At 39.6% G+C, this 20,070-nt stretch overlaps 1 protein-coding gene across 2 annotated transcripts in view; it reads right to left on the minus strand.

The window, feature by feature from the left end:
• The window catches only part of LOC146456655 (TBC1 domain family member 9-like), a 34,647-nt gene that overhangs the window by 5,131 nt on the left and 9,446 nt on the right, over window positions 1-20,070 (minus strand). Inside the window, exons 13-24 of one of the 2 annotated variants that reach the window (XM_085093108.1) lie at window positions 19,798-19,883; window positions 18,838-19,005; window positions 17,624-17,732; window positions 17,205-17,299; window positions 16,287-16,381; window positions 15,402-15,548; window positions 14,658-14,769; window positions 12,817-12,877; window positions 12,153-12,338; window positions 11,203-11,313; window positions 9,748-9,849; window positions 9,087-9,263 (exon numbers count right to left, since the gene is read on the minus strand). In XM_085093108.1, the coding sequence (XP_084949234.1) occupies window positions 9,087-9,263; window positions 9,748-9,849; window positions 11,203-11,313; window positions 12,153-12,338; window positions 12,817-12,877; window positions 14,658-14,769; window positions 15,402-15,548; window positions 16,287-16,381; window positions 17,205-17,299; window positions 17,624-17,732; window positions 18,838-19,005; window positions 19,798-19,883 (1,449 nt within the window). Of the gene's footprint in view, window positions 1-9,086; window positions 9,264-9,747; window positions 9,850-11,202; window positions 11,320-12,152; window positions 12,339-12,816; window positions 12,878-14,657; window positions 14,770-15,401; window positions 15,549-16,286; window positions 16,382-17,204; window positions 17,300-17,623; window positions 17,733-18,837; window positions 19,006-19,797; window positions 19,884-20,070 lie in introns of both variants that reach the window. The other variant, XM_085093107.1, reaches the window with a different exon arrangement.

Below are 20,070 nucleotides of genomic sequence, written 5' to 3' on the forward strand. Positions count from 1 at the left end.
AATAGAATGACTTGGCATTCCATTGGTATACCATTGGTGAATTGCATATCATTAGGGGGACTTAGGCTATTTTCGCTATGGTTCTGTTTAAGTACAGCTGGATTCCGCTCGTCCATTGGTACCAATAGAACGACTTGGCATTCCATTGGTACACCATTGGTGAATTGCATATCATTAGGGGGACTTAGGCTATTTTCGCTATGGTTCTGTTTAAGTACAGCTGGATTCCGCTTGTCCATTGGTACCAATGGTACGATTGGTACCAATAGAACTACTTGGCATTCCATTGGTACACCATTGGTGAATTGCATCTCATTAAGGGGACTTAGACTATTTTCGCTATTGTTCGGTTTGAGTACAGGGGGATTCCGTTGGTACATTGGTACCAATGGTACGATTGGTACCAATAGAATGACCTGGCATTCCACTGGTGCACCATTGGTGAATTGCATCTCATTAAGGCGACTTAGGCTATTTTCGCTGCGGTTTGGTCTGAGTACAGCTGGATTCCGTTCGTCCATTGGTACCAGTGGTACGATTGGTACCAATAGAACGACTTGGCATTCCATTGGTGCACCATTGGTGAATTGCATCTCATTAAGGGGACTTAGGCTATTTTCGGTATGGTTCTGTTTGAGTACAGCTGGATTCTGCTCGTCCATTGGTACCAATGGTACGATTGGTACCAATAGAAGGACTAGGCATTCCATTGGTACACCATTGGTGAGTTGCATCTCATTAAGGGGACTTAGACTATTTTCGCTATTGTTCGGTTTGAGTACAGGGGGATTCCGTTGGTCCATTGGTACCAATAGTACGATTGGTACCAATAGAATGACTTGGCATTCCATTGGTACACCATTGGTGAATTGCATATCATTAAGAGGACTTAGGCTATTTTCGGTATGGTTCTGTTTGAGTACAGCTGGATTCCGCTCGTCCATTGGTACCAACGGTACGACTGGTACCAATAGAGTGACTTGGCATTCCATTGGTACACCATTGGTGAATTGCATATCATTAAGAGGACTTAGGCTATTTTCGGTATGGTTCTGTTTGAGTAAAGCTGGATTCTGCTCGTCCATTGGTACCAATGATACGATTGGTACCAATAGAGTGACTTGGCATTCTATTGGTACTCCATTGGTGAATTGCATCTCATTAAGGTATGGTTCTGTTTGAGTACAGTTGGATTCCGTTCGTCCATTGGTACCAATGGTACAATTGGTACCAATAGAATGACTTGGCATTCCATTGGTACACCATTGGTGAATTGCATCTCATTAAGGTATGGTTCTGCTTGAGTACAGTTGGATTCCGTTCGTCCATTGGTACCAATGGTACGATTGGTACCAATAGAATGACTTGGCATTCCATTGGTATACCATTGGTGAATTGCATATCATTAAGGAGACTTAGGCTATTTTTGGTATGGTTCTGTTTGAGTACAGCTGGATTCCGCTTGTCCATTGGTACCAATGGTACGATTGGTACCAATAGAGTGACTTGGCATTCCATTGGTACTCCATTGGTGAATTGCATCTCATTAAGGTATGGTTCTGTTTGAGTACAGTTGGATTCCGTTCGTCCATTGGTACCAATGGTACGATTGGTACCACTAGAATGACTTGGCATTCCATTGGTACACCATTGGTGAATTGCATCTCATTAAGGTATGGTTCTGTTTGAGTACAGTTGGATTCCGTTCGTCCATTGGTACCAATGGTACGATTGGTACCAATAGAATGACTTTGCATTCCATTGGTACGCCATTGGTGAATTGCATATCATTAAGGGGACTTAAGCTATTTTCGGTATGGTTCTGTTTGAGTATAGCTGGATTCCGCTCGTCCATTGGTACCAATGGTACGATTGGTACCAATAGAGTGACTTGGCATTCCATTGGTACTCCATTGGTGAATTGCATCTCATTAAGGTATGGTTCTGTTTGAGTACAGTTGGATTCCGTTCGTCCATTGGTACGATTGGTACCAATAGAATGACTTGGCATTCCATTGGTATACCATTGGTGAATTGCATATCATTAAGGGGACTTCGGCTATTTTCGGTATGGTTCTGTTTGAGTACAGTTGGATTCCGTTCGTCCATTGGTACCAATGGTACAATTGGTACCAATAGAATGACTTGGCATTCCATTGGTACACCATTGGTGAATTGCATCTCATTAAGGTATGGTTCTGCTTGAGTACAGTTGGATTCCGTTCGTCCATTGGTACCAATGGTACGATTGGTACCAATAGAATGACTTGGCATTCCATTGGTATACCATTGGTGAATTGCATATCATTAAGGAGACTTAGGCTATTTTTGGTATGGTTCTGTTTGAGTACAGCTGGATTCCGCTTGTCCATTGGTACCAATGGTACGATTGGTACCAATAGAGTGACTTGGCATTCCATTGGTACTCCATTGGTGAATTGCATCTCATTAAGGTATGGTTCTGTTTGAGTACAGTTGGATTCCGTTCGTCCATTGGTACCAATGGTACGATTGGTACCACTAGAATGACTTGGCATTCCATTGGTACACCATTGGTGAATTGCATCTCATTAAGGTATGGTTCTGTTTGAGTACAGTTGGATTCCGTTCGTCCATTGGTACCAATGGTACGATTGGTACCAATAGAATGACTTTGCATTCCATTGGTACGCCATTGGTGAATTGCATATCATTAAGGGGACTTAAGCTATTTTCGGTATGGTTCTGTTTGAGTATAGCTGGATTCCGCTCGTCCATTGGTACCAATGGTACGATTGGTACCAATAGAGTGACTTGGCATTCCATTGGTACTCCATTGGTGAATTGCATCTCATTAAGGTATGGTTCTGTTTGAGTACAGTTGGATTCCGTTCGTCCATTGGTACGATTGGTACCAATAGAATGACTTGGCATTCCATTGGTATACCATTGGTGAATTGCATATCATTAAGGGGACTTCGGCTATTTTCGGTATGGTTCTGTTTGAGTAAAGCTGGATTCCGTTCGTCCATTGGTACCAATGGTACGATTGGTACCAATAGAATGACTTGGCATGCCATTGGTACACCATTGGTGAATTGCATCTCATTAAGGTATGGTTCTGTTTGAATACAGTTGGATTCTGTTCGTCCATTGGTACCAATGGTACGATTGGTACCAATAGAATGACTTTGCATTCCATTGGTACGCCATTGGTGAATTGCATATCATTAAGGGGACTTAGGCTATTTTCGTTATGGTTCTGTTTGAGTACAGTTGGATTCCGCTCGTCCATTGGTACCAATGGTACGATTGGTACCAATAGAGTGACGTGGCATTCCATTGGTACTCCATTGGTGAATTGCATCTCATTAAGGTATGGTTCTGTTTGAGTACAGTTGGATTCCGTTCGTCCATTGGTACCAATGGTACGATTGGTACCAATAGAATGACTTGGCATTCCATTGGTATACTATTGGTGAATTGCATATCATTAAGGGGACTTCGGCTATTTTCGGTATGGTTCTGTTTGAGTACAGCTGGATTCCGCTTTAACTTATTGAAAAATGAAAGCATATTGACGGTAAGGTACCCAAGGTTATTCCCCTGAAATTGTGACTGCTCAAGGCTCTTGAAGTTGTGATTCATTTCCTATATATTATATTTCTATGTCTAACAGTTGCTTGCAAATGCCAATTACCATACCATTTTTGTATACGGTGTATATATCTTAGTTAAATTTATCCATGAGATCCTGTGCTACATAAGCTTAATATTATATTCAGGAGAAACTGAGCCTATTAATCTCATTAATCGTGTTTGAGGTATTGGAGCCCTAAAATTTCTGAACTTACGACAGCAAGCGACAGTGTAAATTTATAAAGAGCATCAGATCCCCACGTGCTAGCCTGTTATTGAAATGGTCCCGAGCGCCGGCCAAATAAGCGTTCATTTCAACAGTCACTCTTTGGGTAAGTTAGATTAAGGATTTGCTCAACTGTGATTACTTTACTTGGTGCACTTTAATAAATGCAACGAACATACATGTTTACTCACCGTGAGAGCTTTGAGCTTATTTCAGCTCATATATCGATGGCTTTCCACAACATCTTAAAAAAAATTTCACCTTAATTTCACTTTGTTATGATTTACCAGATTCATACATGTACCCTTACAAAGGATTTATATTTGTCTTGGTTTAAAACTCTCAAGTTTCGGAAAAAAAAAAAAAAAACGAAATGTGTTGGGTCCGTAGCGTCCTCCGTTTCCCCCGCCATCTTAAATATGCGCCGTACCATGTGCGCAATGCAAAAGCGACTTCCACTACTTTGAAAATTAAATTGACAATACATATATAAACAGCAGGAATTTCGGGATTTTAAATGACAGTCAGGCACATGAAAATTGATGACCGGATCGGGTGCAGGCATAAACGACAGGTTTTACGGAATAGTATTTAATGCTTTTGATAGTATTGTCGAAAGCAAACTAAAAGAAAACTGACATTTGAATTTCTTTTTAGCCAACTTATCCCCTTTAAATTTTTAGAACATTTTTGCGCTCTTGTTAATGCTTGTGTCGGCCTAAAGGTGGATTTCCACCATCATGTAAATTAACGTGCGTGCAGACGTGAATTTAGCTAGCTTTTCGTAATTAATAGACTAAGAATTGGTGTATGAGCCGCGTGCGTTAACGTAAAAACTTGAATGCTGTTCAAATTTTTACGTTTAAGCACGCGACTCATACATTCGGTTCTTGTTCTATTTACATATGAATGCCAGCTAAATTCACGTCTGTACGTACGTAAAATTAACGCGACAGTGGAAATCCACCTTACGTTTTCACTTGCCTGGGACCTTGATGCTTGCGCTTGTGTAACAAGCAGAAACCAGACTTAAAAGTAAAAAGAACAACTGATGGGAGATACTACGAGTCGGATCAGAACGGGTCTTGACAATCTGCGAGCCAGCGAGCCATGCGAGGCAGACGTCCGAGGCACTCAGGTTAGCCTGAAAAACAATCCGGTTTGCCTAAATAACACTCAGGTTAGCTTTAAGTAGCTCCCCGGTTAGCTTAATGGTTAGCATTTATGTTGGGGGTTGTTCGTGCCTCGCATGGCTCGCACGTTTGGCTCGCATGCCTCGCACGACTCTCGCACGTTTGGCTCGCTGGCTCGCACATTGGCCACACTCGATCAGACAAATAATTTCACGCAGCATTGACAACTTTTTCCCCAATTTTCCTTTCTGAGTTAAGTTATTTCAAATAAAGAAGAGCTGTTTTCATAGTGAAATGCCTCTATTGTGATAAGTATGAAGTGTGGTTTTTTCTCGTTCTTAAGGTGAGTTCGCGTGAAAAATTATCTTAGCTGTTATTTCGTTTCTCATAGCGAAACGACCGGTAGCTTTAGGGCAACGTTTTGATGATTAAGGGCAGTTAATTTTAAAAAGAGGGGCATTTGTCAAAACGGCATCGTTTCCAAAAAAAAATATACCATGCAAATACTTACTTCACGCAGTTTCTCTGGCAGAAGCGTCCAGTCAAGGTCATTCTCATAACACTTTTCCAAATCTAAATCAAGTCGTTGCAAGCGACTGGCCATTTCTCTGTACAGTTGTAACAAAACTCCAATGGCAATCCCGACAACGCGTGCAAACTGAACAGTCCGTTTAGAAAGCGACGACTATTATCAAAAATGTCTATACATGGACCAATTAGAAAGTGAGATGTGAACACATATTGTCTTTTCGAATGCAGCCTTTGTGATCATTCTTGACCGAAAATGATTGCAACTATAACAAATAACAATCATGATTGATCACTACAATTCTATTAAAACTAACATTACCTTAAGTGGCGGAATGCAGTGTTCATTAAGTGTATTGCGTGAAATATACCTAGCGGTATTATTTATTTTAATACAGTATAATAAGACAGATTGCCTAATTTCAACACAAGATGATAAACATTCAACGTTGCTCACACGCTGATTCAATCCTCTCTGGACCACAAAGACATACAAGGCAGTATCCAATAAAAAGGTGTGACAAAATTTAACTCACACGCCAGTTCAATGCTCCTTCAGTATCCATAGAGAGGTATAAGGCAACATCCAATAAAAAGGTGAGAACATTAAGTCATTTATAATTTCAATGTCAAACTTTAGAATAAAGATACCGAAAAAGTGCAAATCTGAATAAGACATTTACCTTATAACGCCGTGGTGCCTTTCTTGAAGTAGCCACTCATCAGTTTACCGAATTGAACGAAGACCGTCACTCCAGAGCGATGTCTACACTACGTGAATACCGCGAGACGGTCAGACACCTTTCCAAAAGTGAAATTTCCGAGGAAAGAGCGGACCTCTTCAAGACCATCAACGGAGACGCTTTCTTTCCCATTAAATGCTGGCCAAAAGACCTTCGAATGGCTTTTTGGCGGAAGCCTATCGGAGATCGCGATACCTTCAAGATGATGCTATTCTGTTTAGGCAACGGCTGTTCCCCAATCTTGATTTCAAGGTGGTCCTGCTGTCACAAACTTGGGAGCCAGAGAAAGCGGAAAAGAGGGCTAGACAGATAGACTTCATCTTAAACAATGCAGATGGAAAAAGAAACACGTGGTTTTACTACGACCTTGATTACAAGAAACTGTTGTTTCTCAACGGGCTGCCAAAACAGTAAAGCCAGTACCTGCACTCAAGAGGATGCATAAAGAAAACAAGAAAACATAAAAAAAAAAAAAAATACGTGTTATTTTGTGTGCAATCGCCTTTTTTATCGTACGGTTCACTTTTAGATCGAGGAAGATTCAAGTAATGACGTTTGTCAGTTTTACTCAGTCGCTTGATATAGAACATCTATAGCGCGCTTGTTTCGGCTCAGATTAAAGAACGCGATAAATTCATGTGTAGTGCGCTTGTTTCGGCTCATAGATTAAAGAACAAGATATATTCATGTGTAGCGGGCTCTTTTCGGTTCTTGGATTAAAGAACGGGTTACCTTTATGTGTAGCCGCGCGCTTGCTTCGGTTCCTGGATTAAAGAACGAGGTATATTCATGTGTGGCGCGCTTGTTTCGGTTTATTCATGCGTTGGGTAGCGCGCTTGTTTCGGTTCATGGATTAAAGAACGAGGTATATTCATGTCTAGCGCGCTTGTTTCGGTTTATTCATGCGTAGGGTAGCGCGCTTGTTTCGGATCATGGATTAAAGAACGAGGTATATTCATTCATGTGTAGCGCGCTTGTTTCGGTTTATTCATGCGAAACACGCTTGTTTCGGTTCATGGATTAAAGAACGAGTTATATTCATGTGTAGCGCGCTTGCTTCGGTTCATGGATTAAAGAACGAGGTATATTCATGTGTAGCGCGCTTGTTTCGGTTTATTCATGCGTAGCGCGCTTGTTTCGGTTCCTGGATTAAAGAACGAGGTATATTCATGTGTGGCGCGCTTGTTTCGGTTTATTCATGCGTAGGGTAGCGCGCTTGTTTCGGTTCATGGATTAAAGAACGAGGTATATTCATGTGTAGCGCGCTTGTTTCGGTTTATTCATGCGTAGGGTAGCGCGCTTGTTTCGGTTCATGGATTAAAGAACGAGTTATGTTCATTCATGTGTAGCGCGCTTGTTTCGGTTTATTCATGCGAAACGCGCTTGTTTCGGTTCATGGATTAAAGAACGAGTTATATTCATGTGTAGCGCGCTTGCTTCGGTTCATGCATTAAAGAACTAGATATATTCATGTGAAGTGCGCTTGTTTTGAGATGCAGATTCCAATGGTTAACCAATCGACTGACTAGTTTTCCATTTGTACCAATGGTACCAATGGTACCAATCGACCATTCGTTTTCGCATGGCTTACAAGTCAGTTAATGAGATGCAGTTTACAAATGGTATACCGATCGACTGAGGAGCTTACCATTCGTTCCAATGGTACGAATCGACTGACTAGTTTTCCATTTGTACCAATGGTACCAATGGTACCAATCGACCATTCGTTTTCGCATGGCTTACAAGTCAGTTAATGAGATGCAGTTTACAAATGGTATACCGATCGACTGAGGAGCTTACCATTCGTTCCAATGGTACGAATCGACTGACTAGTTTTCCATTTGTACCAATGGTACCAATGGTACCAATCGACCATTCGTTTTCGCATGGCTTACAAGTCAGTTAATGAGATGCAGTTTACAAATGGTATACCGATCGACTGAGGAGCTTACCATTCGTTCCAATGGTACGAATCGACTGACTAGTTTTCCATTTGTACCAATGGTACCAATCGACCATTCGTTTTCGCATGGCTTACAAGTGCTAATGAGATGCATTTCACCAATGGAATTCCGATCGACTGAGGAGCTTACCATTCGTTCCAATGGTACGAATCGTAAGGTGTCTTTGACAAATCGTAATCTTTTACCAATGGTTCGATTGGTGAGGGTGTTTTGACGATTGGTATCCGTTTGTGTATATTGGACATGAGTGGGTTTTTTTTGCGCAGTTTATGACTTTGCGGAAAAGCAGATCTTAGCAAGGGCTATTGGAATCCAAAAAAAAAAAAAAAAACAAATTGGGGGTAGCCACGCATTTTTCAGAGATAATTAAGCAACAATAATTTTAAAAAAGCGTCAAAATACATAACAAGTCTAACAATGTACAGAATTTGTTTTTTTCCAAATTGAAGCTTAGTTATCTCTGAAAAGTGCAAGATTAACCCAGCTTTGCTTTTTGGATATCAATAGCCCTTACTAAGATCTTCTTTTCCACATAGTCATAAACCGCGCAAAAACAATTTTGAATTAGTAAAGACATACCTTAAGAAAGTAGACGAAGAGGTTCTCGGGCTATCCCGAGATGGGCACAACGTACGCGCAGTGGCAAAAGCAGGCACCGTCCTTGACACGGTTTGAATCTCAGCATGAACACATAGTGTGAGAATAAGATCTAAGCTGCTTTAAGTCGTGACCTGGTTGACGTTTTAACACTCATAACAAATTAATTTAACTCAATGCCAAACACATACGGAAACTAATCATATTTGCAGTCCACAGCTGCAAGTGTAAACGCCCACGCTTACCTAGCCTTAACGCACATTCAAACTGCACTAACCTTGAATGCTCTCTGAGCCAAGACAGGTCCAATGTCTCCCGTCCCCCAGTTGGTAAGGCATTCAAACAGAGGTTTGAATCTCTCATAATCGATACACTGCTGCTGCACTAGAGGGAAGGCAGGTGGAGTATCTTTGGAGTCTGGGCCGCCATGGTTACGGGTCAGAAGGTGCCCTGCCTGAGAAATAATGAGAACACGGAAAAAAGTGAGGAGGACGCGAAAGCTCGCGGAATAGTCTGGACGCGAGTCTATTTCGACTATATATGGGCATTCTTGATGCGCGCGCCGCCGTCAACTGACATTTCCGTTCTGTTGCTAAATCAGCCTAATGGGTTGAACGTGAAAACCTGAATTTTGGCCCATGAAAATAAGTCTACCTTCTACTCGCACATAGGCCTGTTGAAGAGAACACGAGGGAAAATCACCACACCGTACTGTACATACTAGCTTTTAACCCTCAGTTAAATTTATTTACCATTATTCTTTATGATGTTATTTGTTTTGTTTTGCTTTGTATATGTACATGTAATTTGGATTTGTAAAAAGCCCTCTAGTCTGCTTAAGATAGCTTGCAGTGACTCTAGAATAAAGGCCAGTATGTAATACCGTTTAGCACGAATAGAAACAGATCAGAACCATCAACCGAAAAATCTTGTGTTACCTTGAAAACAGCGTACAACTGCTCAAGCTCTTTTTGCTCAAACAAACATGCCTCTACTCCAATCGATCTCACAGCATTTCGTCTCATACTATCCTCGAGACCCTTTGCAAAATTAACGAAGAAGACTTTTCAGTAAACAGTATCAGTAAGCACACATGCAGATAATGTTTACTCAACTACGTTTTACCTTAATCCTATCTGGACCCAGGGGTCGGAGTGGGGGGATTCTGCCTGCGGCAACTTTTACCTTGATACCTTTAATAAAATTTGCGTAAACGCCATGAAAATCTGTGACTTTTTTAAGAAAATTTCATCTGGGAACAATTTGACGTGATTGGTTAGTGCTCGTTGATTTGACTTTACCATGGCAAACACGTTCTGGCAGGCTGCTTTTTCAGAAAATGGAAAATTTAATTTTTAAATGAAGAAAAAAATATTTATCTTACAGGAACTTTTTTGTTTTTAGCTCATATTTGTGTTCTTTTAGTGGTTTTGATTACTTTTCGTAAAAATCTTGGCACTTTCGTGAAGTTTTAGGAAAGATGGAGGATTCAAGATGGCCGCCATTTGGCAATCATGACGTAATTAAACGTAATATAACGTCATAAGATCCTATTGGGGACCTTTCATTTATACGACAAGCGCCATTGTCATACCTGTAATCATCGCGGAGTTAAGGGGGGACTTAACCTCAACGCCATTTTTCCGCCACTTGACATGGCTTTAATGGAAATATTTTGTTCATGTTTCAAGCAATCCAAAAACTCTACGCTCATCCCGTGAATCTAGGTTGTTGGGTGTTTTGTGAATTTTTGGGTGTATTTGGGAGGAGATAGTTTTTCTAGAAGGATTGGGAAAATTAAGAGAAATAAGAAATATTGAAGATGTAGTGAAGTTTTAAAATTAGAATTTGAAGTTAATAATTAATAGACGGACGCCAAGTTAGTCCACTAGCAACCTGGGGTGCTTTGGCGTGGGTATCAACTGTTTGTTGGTGTTCCAAAAATCATTTTCTTTCTTCTATCCCTTCTTAAAACCTCTTCAAATTTCATTCAAATTTAGGTTAAGTCCCCCTTAACTTATGGAAGAGGGAAGGGGGGGGGGGGGGTGGCACCCCCAACAGGGTTATCATTTGCACTCAACGATTATACATTGCAATGTGCGTTGTTGAAACGGGACGCTTTGATTCTGATAGACGGTTCCTCTTCAGAAACACATGATGTTTTTTTCTCTCATTTCGATCTTCTAAATGCGTTATGAAGAATTCTTTGGGCCTCTTCTTACAGCCAATCAAATGTCGTTTTATATGGGATTCTTTGATGCGACATATTCCCAAGACAAGCTAGATACCATGCAATGCAAAGTAACAAGCAACAAAGAAAGTAACCATTTGAACAATGACGAAGGGCCAAAAAAATAGTTTGACTAGGTTCTCTAAAATTCGGTTTTCCTTACCTGTACAACTTTCAATCTTTGTGCATTTCTCATGGAATCAATTGTCTCAGCTGTGATGAAGCCAAATTTCTGGTAAGATTCCAAGATAAGGTTTGCTACATCTACTGTACTCTGATGCTGAAACGGTAAACAACGAAGACATAAATTATCCTAACTTAATTAGTTGCAAAATAACACTACATCTTTTGCTTTTGACTTCTTTAGTGAACGCTGCTTGCACCATGCAAAAATGTCGTCCACAACTCTCGTCATTCAACGTTGCCTACGCCTACGATTGTTACAAGATTTTATAACAAGTTTCAAAACCCTTCGACAGTTTGCCTATCGTGTGCGACAAATTGTAAGTTTAGCTATAGTTTAAAAATTAAAAAAATTCGCATGCTTGCCAGCATGTCGCATACAACAAATTCGTACCGCCGGAATGTGCATGTTGGTTGCATGCCAAACCAAAAAATCTTCTGACTGAATAGTGCCGGGCAATCAAACAGCGAAAACTCTTGTACCAACTTGCTTGGGAATTCGATCAAAAAACGGAGAAAGCCGGGTCTTCATGAACAGTTTAGAATGAGAGTGAAGGGAATTGTAAGTGGACAAATGGATTGGAAAGAGGCGGCGGAATGATTCACGACAAGTACAAAAAGCATCAACGTTATGACTTAAGTCAAAAACTGATTACAGTGAATTGTTGGAAAAATGAATGGGAAATTCAAGTCTGTCCTGTTTACCGTGCCAATCAAAGGTCAAACGACACGGGTGGGAGAAAATTGTTTTGAGGAAAAAGGCACCTGAACGCAAGTTAAAATTGTTCAAATTCAAAACCTTGGACATAATTTACTCTTCTAACTTCATCTAAACCATAAAAGCAAACACCTGTCTCTACAGGATGAGTCCCAAAAATGATCACAACTCTCAAGCTTTACCAACACCCTCCCCACCCCCCTAAGCCATACCCCAGTGGAGGGAACTCCAATGTTCCGGTTAGAGATGCCTTGATTAGAGGTTGGCATGGTTGAATCCCTGTTGGTCACATGTTCCAGGTAGTTTCCTAATATGGTCATTGCTTCGCCATCATCTTGAACAGCTAAAAGCTTGTTCCTGTTGGCGTCCAGTGTAGCCAAAGCAACCTGAAACAGCACCTGAAAAGTACGATACAACGCAATTCAATACGATACGATACGATATAATGCAATACGATACGATACGGTACAATACGATATAATGCAATACAATACAAAAAATGCGATACGATACAATACAATACAACACAACACAATACAATACAATACAATGATACGATACGATATGATACAATGTGCAATGCTATGCTACGCTGTGCAATACAAAGGTTATGGATTCCCTGATTAAATACCTAAGATAACAGGGTTCTTTGTCGTTCTTTCATCGTCCTGTCTAAATTTAATAGTTAACACTGACAAGATGTCAAGTAGAGAAAAGTGCTAGTTTTTAATCAATATTTTGTTTGTATTGAAGCGTTGGTCAAAAAGAGAAAACATTGTTTAAAATACGTGGTGTTCTTAATTGGGAGAGTCATTTGTTAAGATAGGTAGTTAATAGAACACCAGTGCACTAGATGACTCATTCAAAACTCTTTACCTTAACACTATCATAGAAAAAACAATCCATGATACTGACAGCGCTAGAGAATGGCATAACACTGAAACAGAAAGGCAAGTAAACATCAGGAAGGCCAGATATAAAGTATGAGATTGAAAACAATAAAAATTATTAACCTCTTACTAACCGAGCGCGAGGGCCGTACTGTGGAATATTGGCCCAAGGTCGTGGCACTACGGACCGAGCGCAGCGAGGTCCGTACAAAAACGATCGAGGGCCAATATTCCCCAGTGCGGCTCGAGGAAGCTAGGTTAGTAAGTAGTTTATTGTATATGGCACTCGGAGCAAACTTGTTTATGTATAAAAACGCACTTCCGGTCACTTGAATTAAAAGGTTTCCTTCGTGACGTGTTTTTGATGACGCGAGCACCCACAAAGAACAAACTACGGTACCACGAGTTTAAAAACAAATTTACTGAACGTTTACATGTAATCATGTTGGTTATAGAAAAGACTTCAACAACGATTTGTAGCGGCATTTGTCGAAAATCAACAGCTGCGGTTTGTTTTTGAAATTCACAAAAGGGATTCGTCGATCCCAGAAAATTTACTAGCGCATCGCAAAGTACGGATCAAGAAAAGGTTTCTGTGAAAATCATTTTCAACTTCAAAAGAAACAGCATTAAGTCAATCGTCCTATCGCTCTCATCTCTGGCTCGGAAACCCAAGTGTAGGGATAACCACCACACAGTTCTTTAGTGGAGTGCAACTGGATTGGAGTCGCCCAATTCTCCTGCCTCAAAAAGAGCATCTTCTTCGTTTTCGTCAATCGCCTGAGTGGCTTGCAGCTTGTTCAGTCTTCTGTCCTGCTCGTGAACTAGTGACTTGTGCTTCGCAGCTACAACTCTTCTCGATTTTTCAAACTCATTATTCTTGAGTATGTTGAATGGATATTTCTTCTCAGATAAGTATCGCTGTATGTTGCGCTGAAAACTGGAAAATGTTGCTAGCTCGAATTCACCATTTTTTCTGCGTACGTTCATAGAAAAAAGTGGTCAAGCTCGGACGCAGGTAGGCTTTCAATTGTTTGACTATTCAAGCCATTAGCTTCAATAAAACGGAGTAGAGTGTTCATATCAGTCTGTTTGTTTATGAAATCGTCAATGACTTCCTGGCTTTCGCAGACGCCTGCTTCAGAGGTTTCTAGATCTTCGGAATAGTAAAATTTGCTTTGTAAATGATATTCTTCTTCGTCCATGTTGGAATCAGTCGTTTCGGCAGTTTCTTTGCGAAAAAATAAAAGTATTTTCAGGTTTTCTTTTCGCAGTTTTAGCTGCAAATTTCAAATTTGCTGCTTGTCGTAAACACAAATACACGGCTTATGACCGTTTCCATGCAAACGGTCCGTATGGTAAAATCCCAACCAAGAAAGAACCAATCAGAACGCGCAGATTTACCTCAAGACTACCTTGCCATATAATAATGCTGTGTATTTTTTTATTTGTAACAGAATTGATAACTAAAGGTAAATTGGCCACGGTAAAGAGATTTGAGTGCTAACGTTTCGAGCGTTAGCCCTTCATCTTGTGGGCTGTTTGTGTTTATATAGTGAGCAGTGAAGCTACGCTATTGGTGGGAGCGTCGTAACGTGGAAAACAAGAATAAATTAGTGGGAATGATGCATTATTCGGTGAGTGACACAGGCATACTCGGAAAAAGAAATTAGTCGAATGAAAAGCGGTGATTTCGTGGGAATTAAGAGTGCTGATCATTGGAAGATGAATTTTTGTTCTAAAGTTTTGCGGGTTTCTGTGTTGCCATGATGAAGAGAAACGCCACAGACTGCCATGTGTTCGTATTATGTCACCACCCAATGTTACCTGAGAAAAAGTGTTAGAAACCATGATAGAGAGATCATGTTGAGAATTCCAAGCTCCATAAGATGATCGTACAACTCTGGTAAGTGATCGCGAGTGAGGTCTTCAAACACGCCTACAGAGAACAAAAATACAATGCATTAATTAATAAATTATAACTGTCTGGCTCAGGTTTCTACAGCAACAAGTACTTCGGAGAGGGAAGGGTGATACGAAGTGAGGGCACGAAAAAGAAAGAGGATAGGAAGTTAAGGGGAGCAAAATATAACTGTACAATAATGTATCAAGAGCAAAGAGTTATGTAACATTAAATGACTGAAATGTGACAAATACTAGATCAGAGTGGCACGGCAAACAGTAACTAGCTGGATGCACTGGCTGTCGCAGGGTTCGTACTCTTTTGGGCTTTTAAAATTCCATGCTTTCCATGACCTTTTTAAGTTTTCCATGACAGAGCGTTCGTATTTTACAGTGTCAAAATGCGCAGTATTTATTTCCTACTGAGTGAAAATCTGTTTCTTGGTTCCTCCTTTTTATTTTTTTAATTGCTTATCTTCTTCCTTTTTTATCCCCTAAAAGACTGCTTTTTTAGTGATTTTTTTCCCCATAAACTTCATTTTTAATGACTTTCCATGACCCATAAAATCCATGACTTTGCAGGCCTGGAAAACGAAATTACAAAATTCCATGACTTTCTTGATTTTCGAAGACCAATACGAACACTGTGTAGACTGGCATATTATTCACCTTGATCAACCAGAGCTCCCACAACTCTGGTGTTGTAATAATCCGGCAAGAGACGCTCACAAACAGCCACCAACAACCAAAACGCCTCCTCTTCTGTGCAGTATAACAGCAACACTGACGCCACAATGTTCATTGCTTGACAATACCCTGTAACATGCAAACATACTTTCCATATACTGAGAAAGCGTACTGATTAACAGGAATCTAGCAATGCATATTAAGCTAAGGCTAAAGAGAACGTAAAAACTGATCATGCGATCTCAGTTGGCCCGTTTTACATATACTTCCCATTGTACCCAAACTTATTAAAAACTTCATGAACCGTTTTTGTTTTCTCTGGAAAGAAACTAGAAAGAAACTATTTTTCTTTTATCTTTGAGAAGTGACGTGAAGTGCCAATGGAAGTATTCCTATTATCTTAACTGAATTTCCCTACGCAAAAAAAAAAAAAAAAAACATTGGCGAGAATAGGAACAAGTTCTATTTGTGGCCAACAGTTATTGCAAAGTTCACCCATGCCAACTTCAATTTGTCAGCTTTTGTTTGCACCTTAACCCTTTAAGCCCTAACAGTGATCAGCATCAAATTTCTCCTTGTAATATCAATGCTTACCCAATCCCTGAGGTCACAAGAACTGAGGATATGATCACCCAAGGTGAATTTTTTTCTTTATATTTTAATAACTTCTACCGAGTACTTTTATAAGAAAAGTATGGGGACAAGATAGGAGAATTTGTTCTTTGATATTAGGGTTAAAGGGTTAAGAGGCACTTTTGTTAACGTCTAGCTACTGTGTAAAACATAACATTTCAACCCCTTCCAATGAAAATGTTTGGATCTGCCCTTGTTGTGATCAATTTGACATGACAATGTACAAGTGCCAACCTATGCTGGGGTTTCTCCATGCATAAGATGTTAAAACTCTTCTCAAAGCTGCTATTCCTACTTCTGACTGGAAAGCTGGGTGCTCAGGAAGCGATCTGCAAGGCAAGATCAAAAACAAAGGGAAAAGTTGTATCTTTGTAGAAGAACCAGTGGAATAGTTTTCTTTCGAATTTAATGCCGAGTCTGGCAATTTAAAACATAATTAATATTTCATAATTCAACTTTTCAATAAAGGTTGACTTTTTTAATCAGTTTCAATGCGATATTGAAAAAGAGTTCAAACGCCTGTTTGGTAGTGAAAATGCTTTTATAAACAGGATGTAAAATCTAAGGAAAATAGAAAAAACAGGGAACCATAGATTAGTGTTAATTATTCAGTATTATTAGAGTCAACCTACATCACGCTGGCAGGCAACCCATGACCAGTATTTCCGAGAATGAAATGAGCATTCAAATTCCTCTTTTTAATGTCCGGCATTTGAATGGAATCTTGAACATTTCTCTGGAAATCTTTCCGAAAAAGATGCATTGACTGAGAAGCATCAAAATACTTCGGGAAACATTTGTGCTTAATGCTGTAATGAAAAGAAACATTCAAAGCTTTATACTGTCAATAAACCAGGGAATTTTAGTGGGAACTCTGAAATCTCGCTGGCGATGTTCAAAACTACACGCAAATTTCAAAACTCTGTTCAAATTTCAAAAATACTGATCACGTACATTTGATGTAGGTTGACAGTAAAAGTTGAATTCTAATTCTTCATTTTATTTTTTAAAACCAACTTTCCTGTACCTTAACCAACTATGCAATGTTATCCAGTTTAAATTTACTGAAAATACTCATAATTGCTGAGACGTTTCCTAAAGGGGCTTCATCTAAAGTTTGCAGACTCTTATTCTTTATCCGTGATCACCCACCTGTGAAGGTCTCGTTCAATTTCTTCCGTAGCTAGTGTGATTTTTCCTTCACATTCATCCACCAAGCTTGCATAGTATCCTGGATGAGTTTGAATCTGTTACAAACAAAAAAACGCACCAATAAAACATCAATGCATCCCTTTATCTCACTCATTCATGCACCAGCTACAGTGATGTCATGATACCAAATGTACAAGTTCATTTACAAGTTCAAGTTCAGTTCTAATTTTGTTTGATCAGTATAGAGGAAAAAACTTGTTACAGTTCCACCACTAAAGTTTTTTACTTTGAAATACCCCCTTCAACCCCAACTGCCTTCTAACAGCAGCAAAAATTCTGACCCTCCAGGCTGTTTGACCCACAAGAGACGCTATAAAATTTTCAATTTCAATTTCATTGTCTTTAATAATGGTGGTTACCTGATTGATAGCACCAGAGAATATGAGCCACACTTCTGCTCTTAGACTGTCTGGGACACCTTTCAGTATCAGGTCGTGAGTCTTGACTGTGCGGTACATACACACACCCCTGTAGAATGTAAACAATATCAGATGACTATGTGCCTACATTTTTGTAAGTTAAAAATTTGAAGGGCTCTGGATACAACAACCTTTAATACAATACAATAATAATACAATAATCTTCGTTTAGTTTCTTAATTTTTACCTATTTACAATAATAATTATTTATTATTGGACTGGCCCACAGCCAGAGATAGCTAGTGCCACTCTTGGCAGGTTTGTTTATTTAAGAAACACACTCCACGTCATCAGATTTGGGCCTTTAATGCTTGACATTAATTATTAGTTTATGCAAGAAGGCCAGTAATGAAAATTCAAATTTTGAGACCGGATGAAATCCCCAGGTTGGACCATTCAGAAAGAAGACCTTGCGGAGTACTTTTCTGCAGTTCAAGGTGGTTCTTACATTTCTGTCTTAGAATGCAAACAGGAAGTGGCACCATTCAAATGAAGGCTAATCAGTAGTAATTCCTTGTATTACTGTCTCTTAATTATACTGAATGAAGCTGCTATAACCTTTCCATCTGTGAGAAAGAAAGGTCACATTAAATAGTAGGGTAAAAGTTTTGTGGTGGCTTGCAGTCGCTCCAAATATTACCATAGATTATCTTGGTGGTAATCATGAAGAGTGGCATTTAAGAACAAGATAAATTTCACTGATAAGGAGATTACCATGGAGGTTTCGAACTTGATACTTGTAAAAGGTCCAAGTTGTTCCATAAACAGTCAGATTTCATTTACCTACTTATGTTGATAAAGCTAATTAAAAAAAAACACTTTATTTTTAAGTGTCACTGTTTTTAGTACAGAGCACTATTTGGGGACACTTTCCGGATCAAAAATTAATTGGAATTTAGAAGCGTTGAGTTTTGAGGAGAGCGGAAAACTCGAGTACCCAGTCAGAGAAAAACTTACAGAGCAAGCTAGGAAAAGAACCAACGACAAACTCAACCCACATGACGCCAAGTCCGGGAATAGAGCCCAGGCAAAATTGGGAGGAGGCGAGTGCTCTCACCACTGCACCATCGCTGCTCCCCCAAATTCCCACAAAAGCAACAGATGGACCACACAGTTGAAGATTAATCCAGTTAGCATGTGTAAAGTGAGCTTACCTTCCATACTCTGCAAAGTGCAGTCTCCATAGGTGCTCCTTGACAGTTTCCTTGGCATTCACATGATCAGCAGGGGTGTTTGAAAACACAGTGGTCAAAGGTGGCTGAAATGTTGGCTTCTTCTTGGGAGGACTTGTGCTGAATATCCACTCATCTTTATCGCTGGATCTAAGTGACCAAAAACAACGACAAAGAAACATTAACTAGGATTCAATCAAATCTAGAAGCATGTGAGTGAAAGCTCGATGAAAGTGAATATATAAAAATTCACATATTTGAAATGTGAAAGAAAAGAATAATAGGTGAATGATCATCGCAGTTATAAACTGAATGAGTAATAAGTGAAAGCTTATTAGGTGAGTGAGGTATGAGTTATGAGTGAAAGCTTATTAGGTGAGTGAGGTATGAGTTATGAGTGAAAGCTTATTAGGTAAGCACAAATTGTTGGTTGAAAAAAGATGGAGTCCTGAACCTCTGTTTTTTCACTTGATTTTCATATCTTTTTTACCTATTGAAAGTACTCAGAGAGCCAGCTACTAAATCATTAGCTCCAACACCATCAACTGTACTGAAACCCATGCCAACTATATATCAGAAAAGAGTCGTCATTAGGCCACTTTTATTTGGCCTGTAAAAAAAGTTTATGCAATCACTTTCTTATATGACAAGTTCGTTTCAGAGCAGGTTACACTACGCAACATTTCGTGCAACTTGTGTTGCAATGGTGAGACAAGTTGCAAGACAAATTGCCTAGTGTAATGTTCAGCTAGTGCCTTAATAATGCAGTTCCACTCTGGCCATATTGTAAGAGACTTTATTTTCAGCCCAATTAGTAATCTCGTCATTCACCCACTGATGAAGATGACCCTGCTCAGTCGTGAATAATGAACCACATCATAAGGAAAATTTCTATCATTCTGTTGAAAGTTATCTGCACATCATTGTAGGACGCTAACTCACTTGGGTTCAGGGGTTTTTGCCAGAAAGTCTGATATCTGTCTTGTCAGGTAGTCACGGTCCCGCAATGAGGCAAACAGAAAGCTGGCCTAAAGGAAGACAAGAAAAGAATTAAGTAATTACGGACTAACTACAGTGGAATTATCTCAATTATTATTCAAACCCTCCATTTTTTGAAACTCCCAATTCTTTGAACCAAAAGTTTTTTCCCTTGAATTTGCTTCAGTCAGATTGTTACTCCCGAGTTTTGGAACTCCCTAATTTTCAAACCAAATT

This window comes from Pavona decussata, unplaced genomic scaffold, assembly GCF_977016875.1.
Source record: "Pavona decussata unplaced genomic scaffold, jaPavDecu1.1 SCAFFOLD_254, whole genome shotgun sequence".
Taxonomy (NCBI): Eukaryota; Metazoa; Cnidaria; class Anthozoa; order Scleractinia; family Agariciidae; genus Pavona; species Pavona decussata.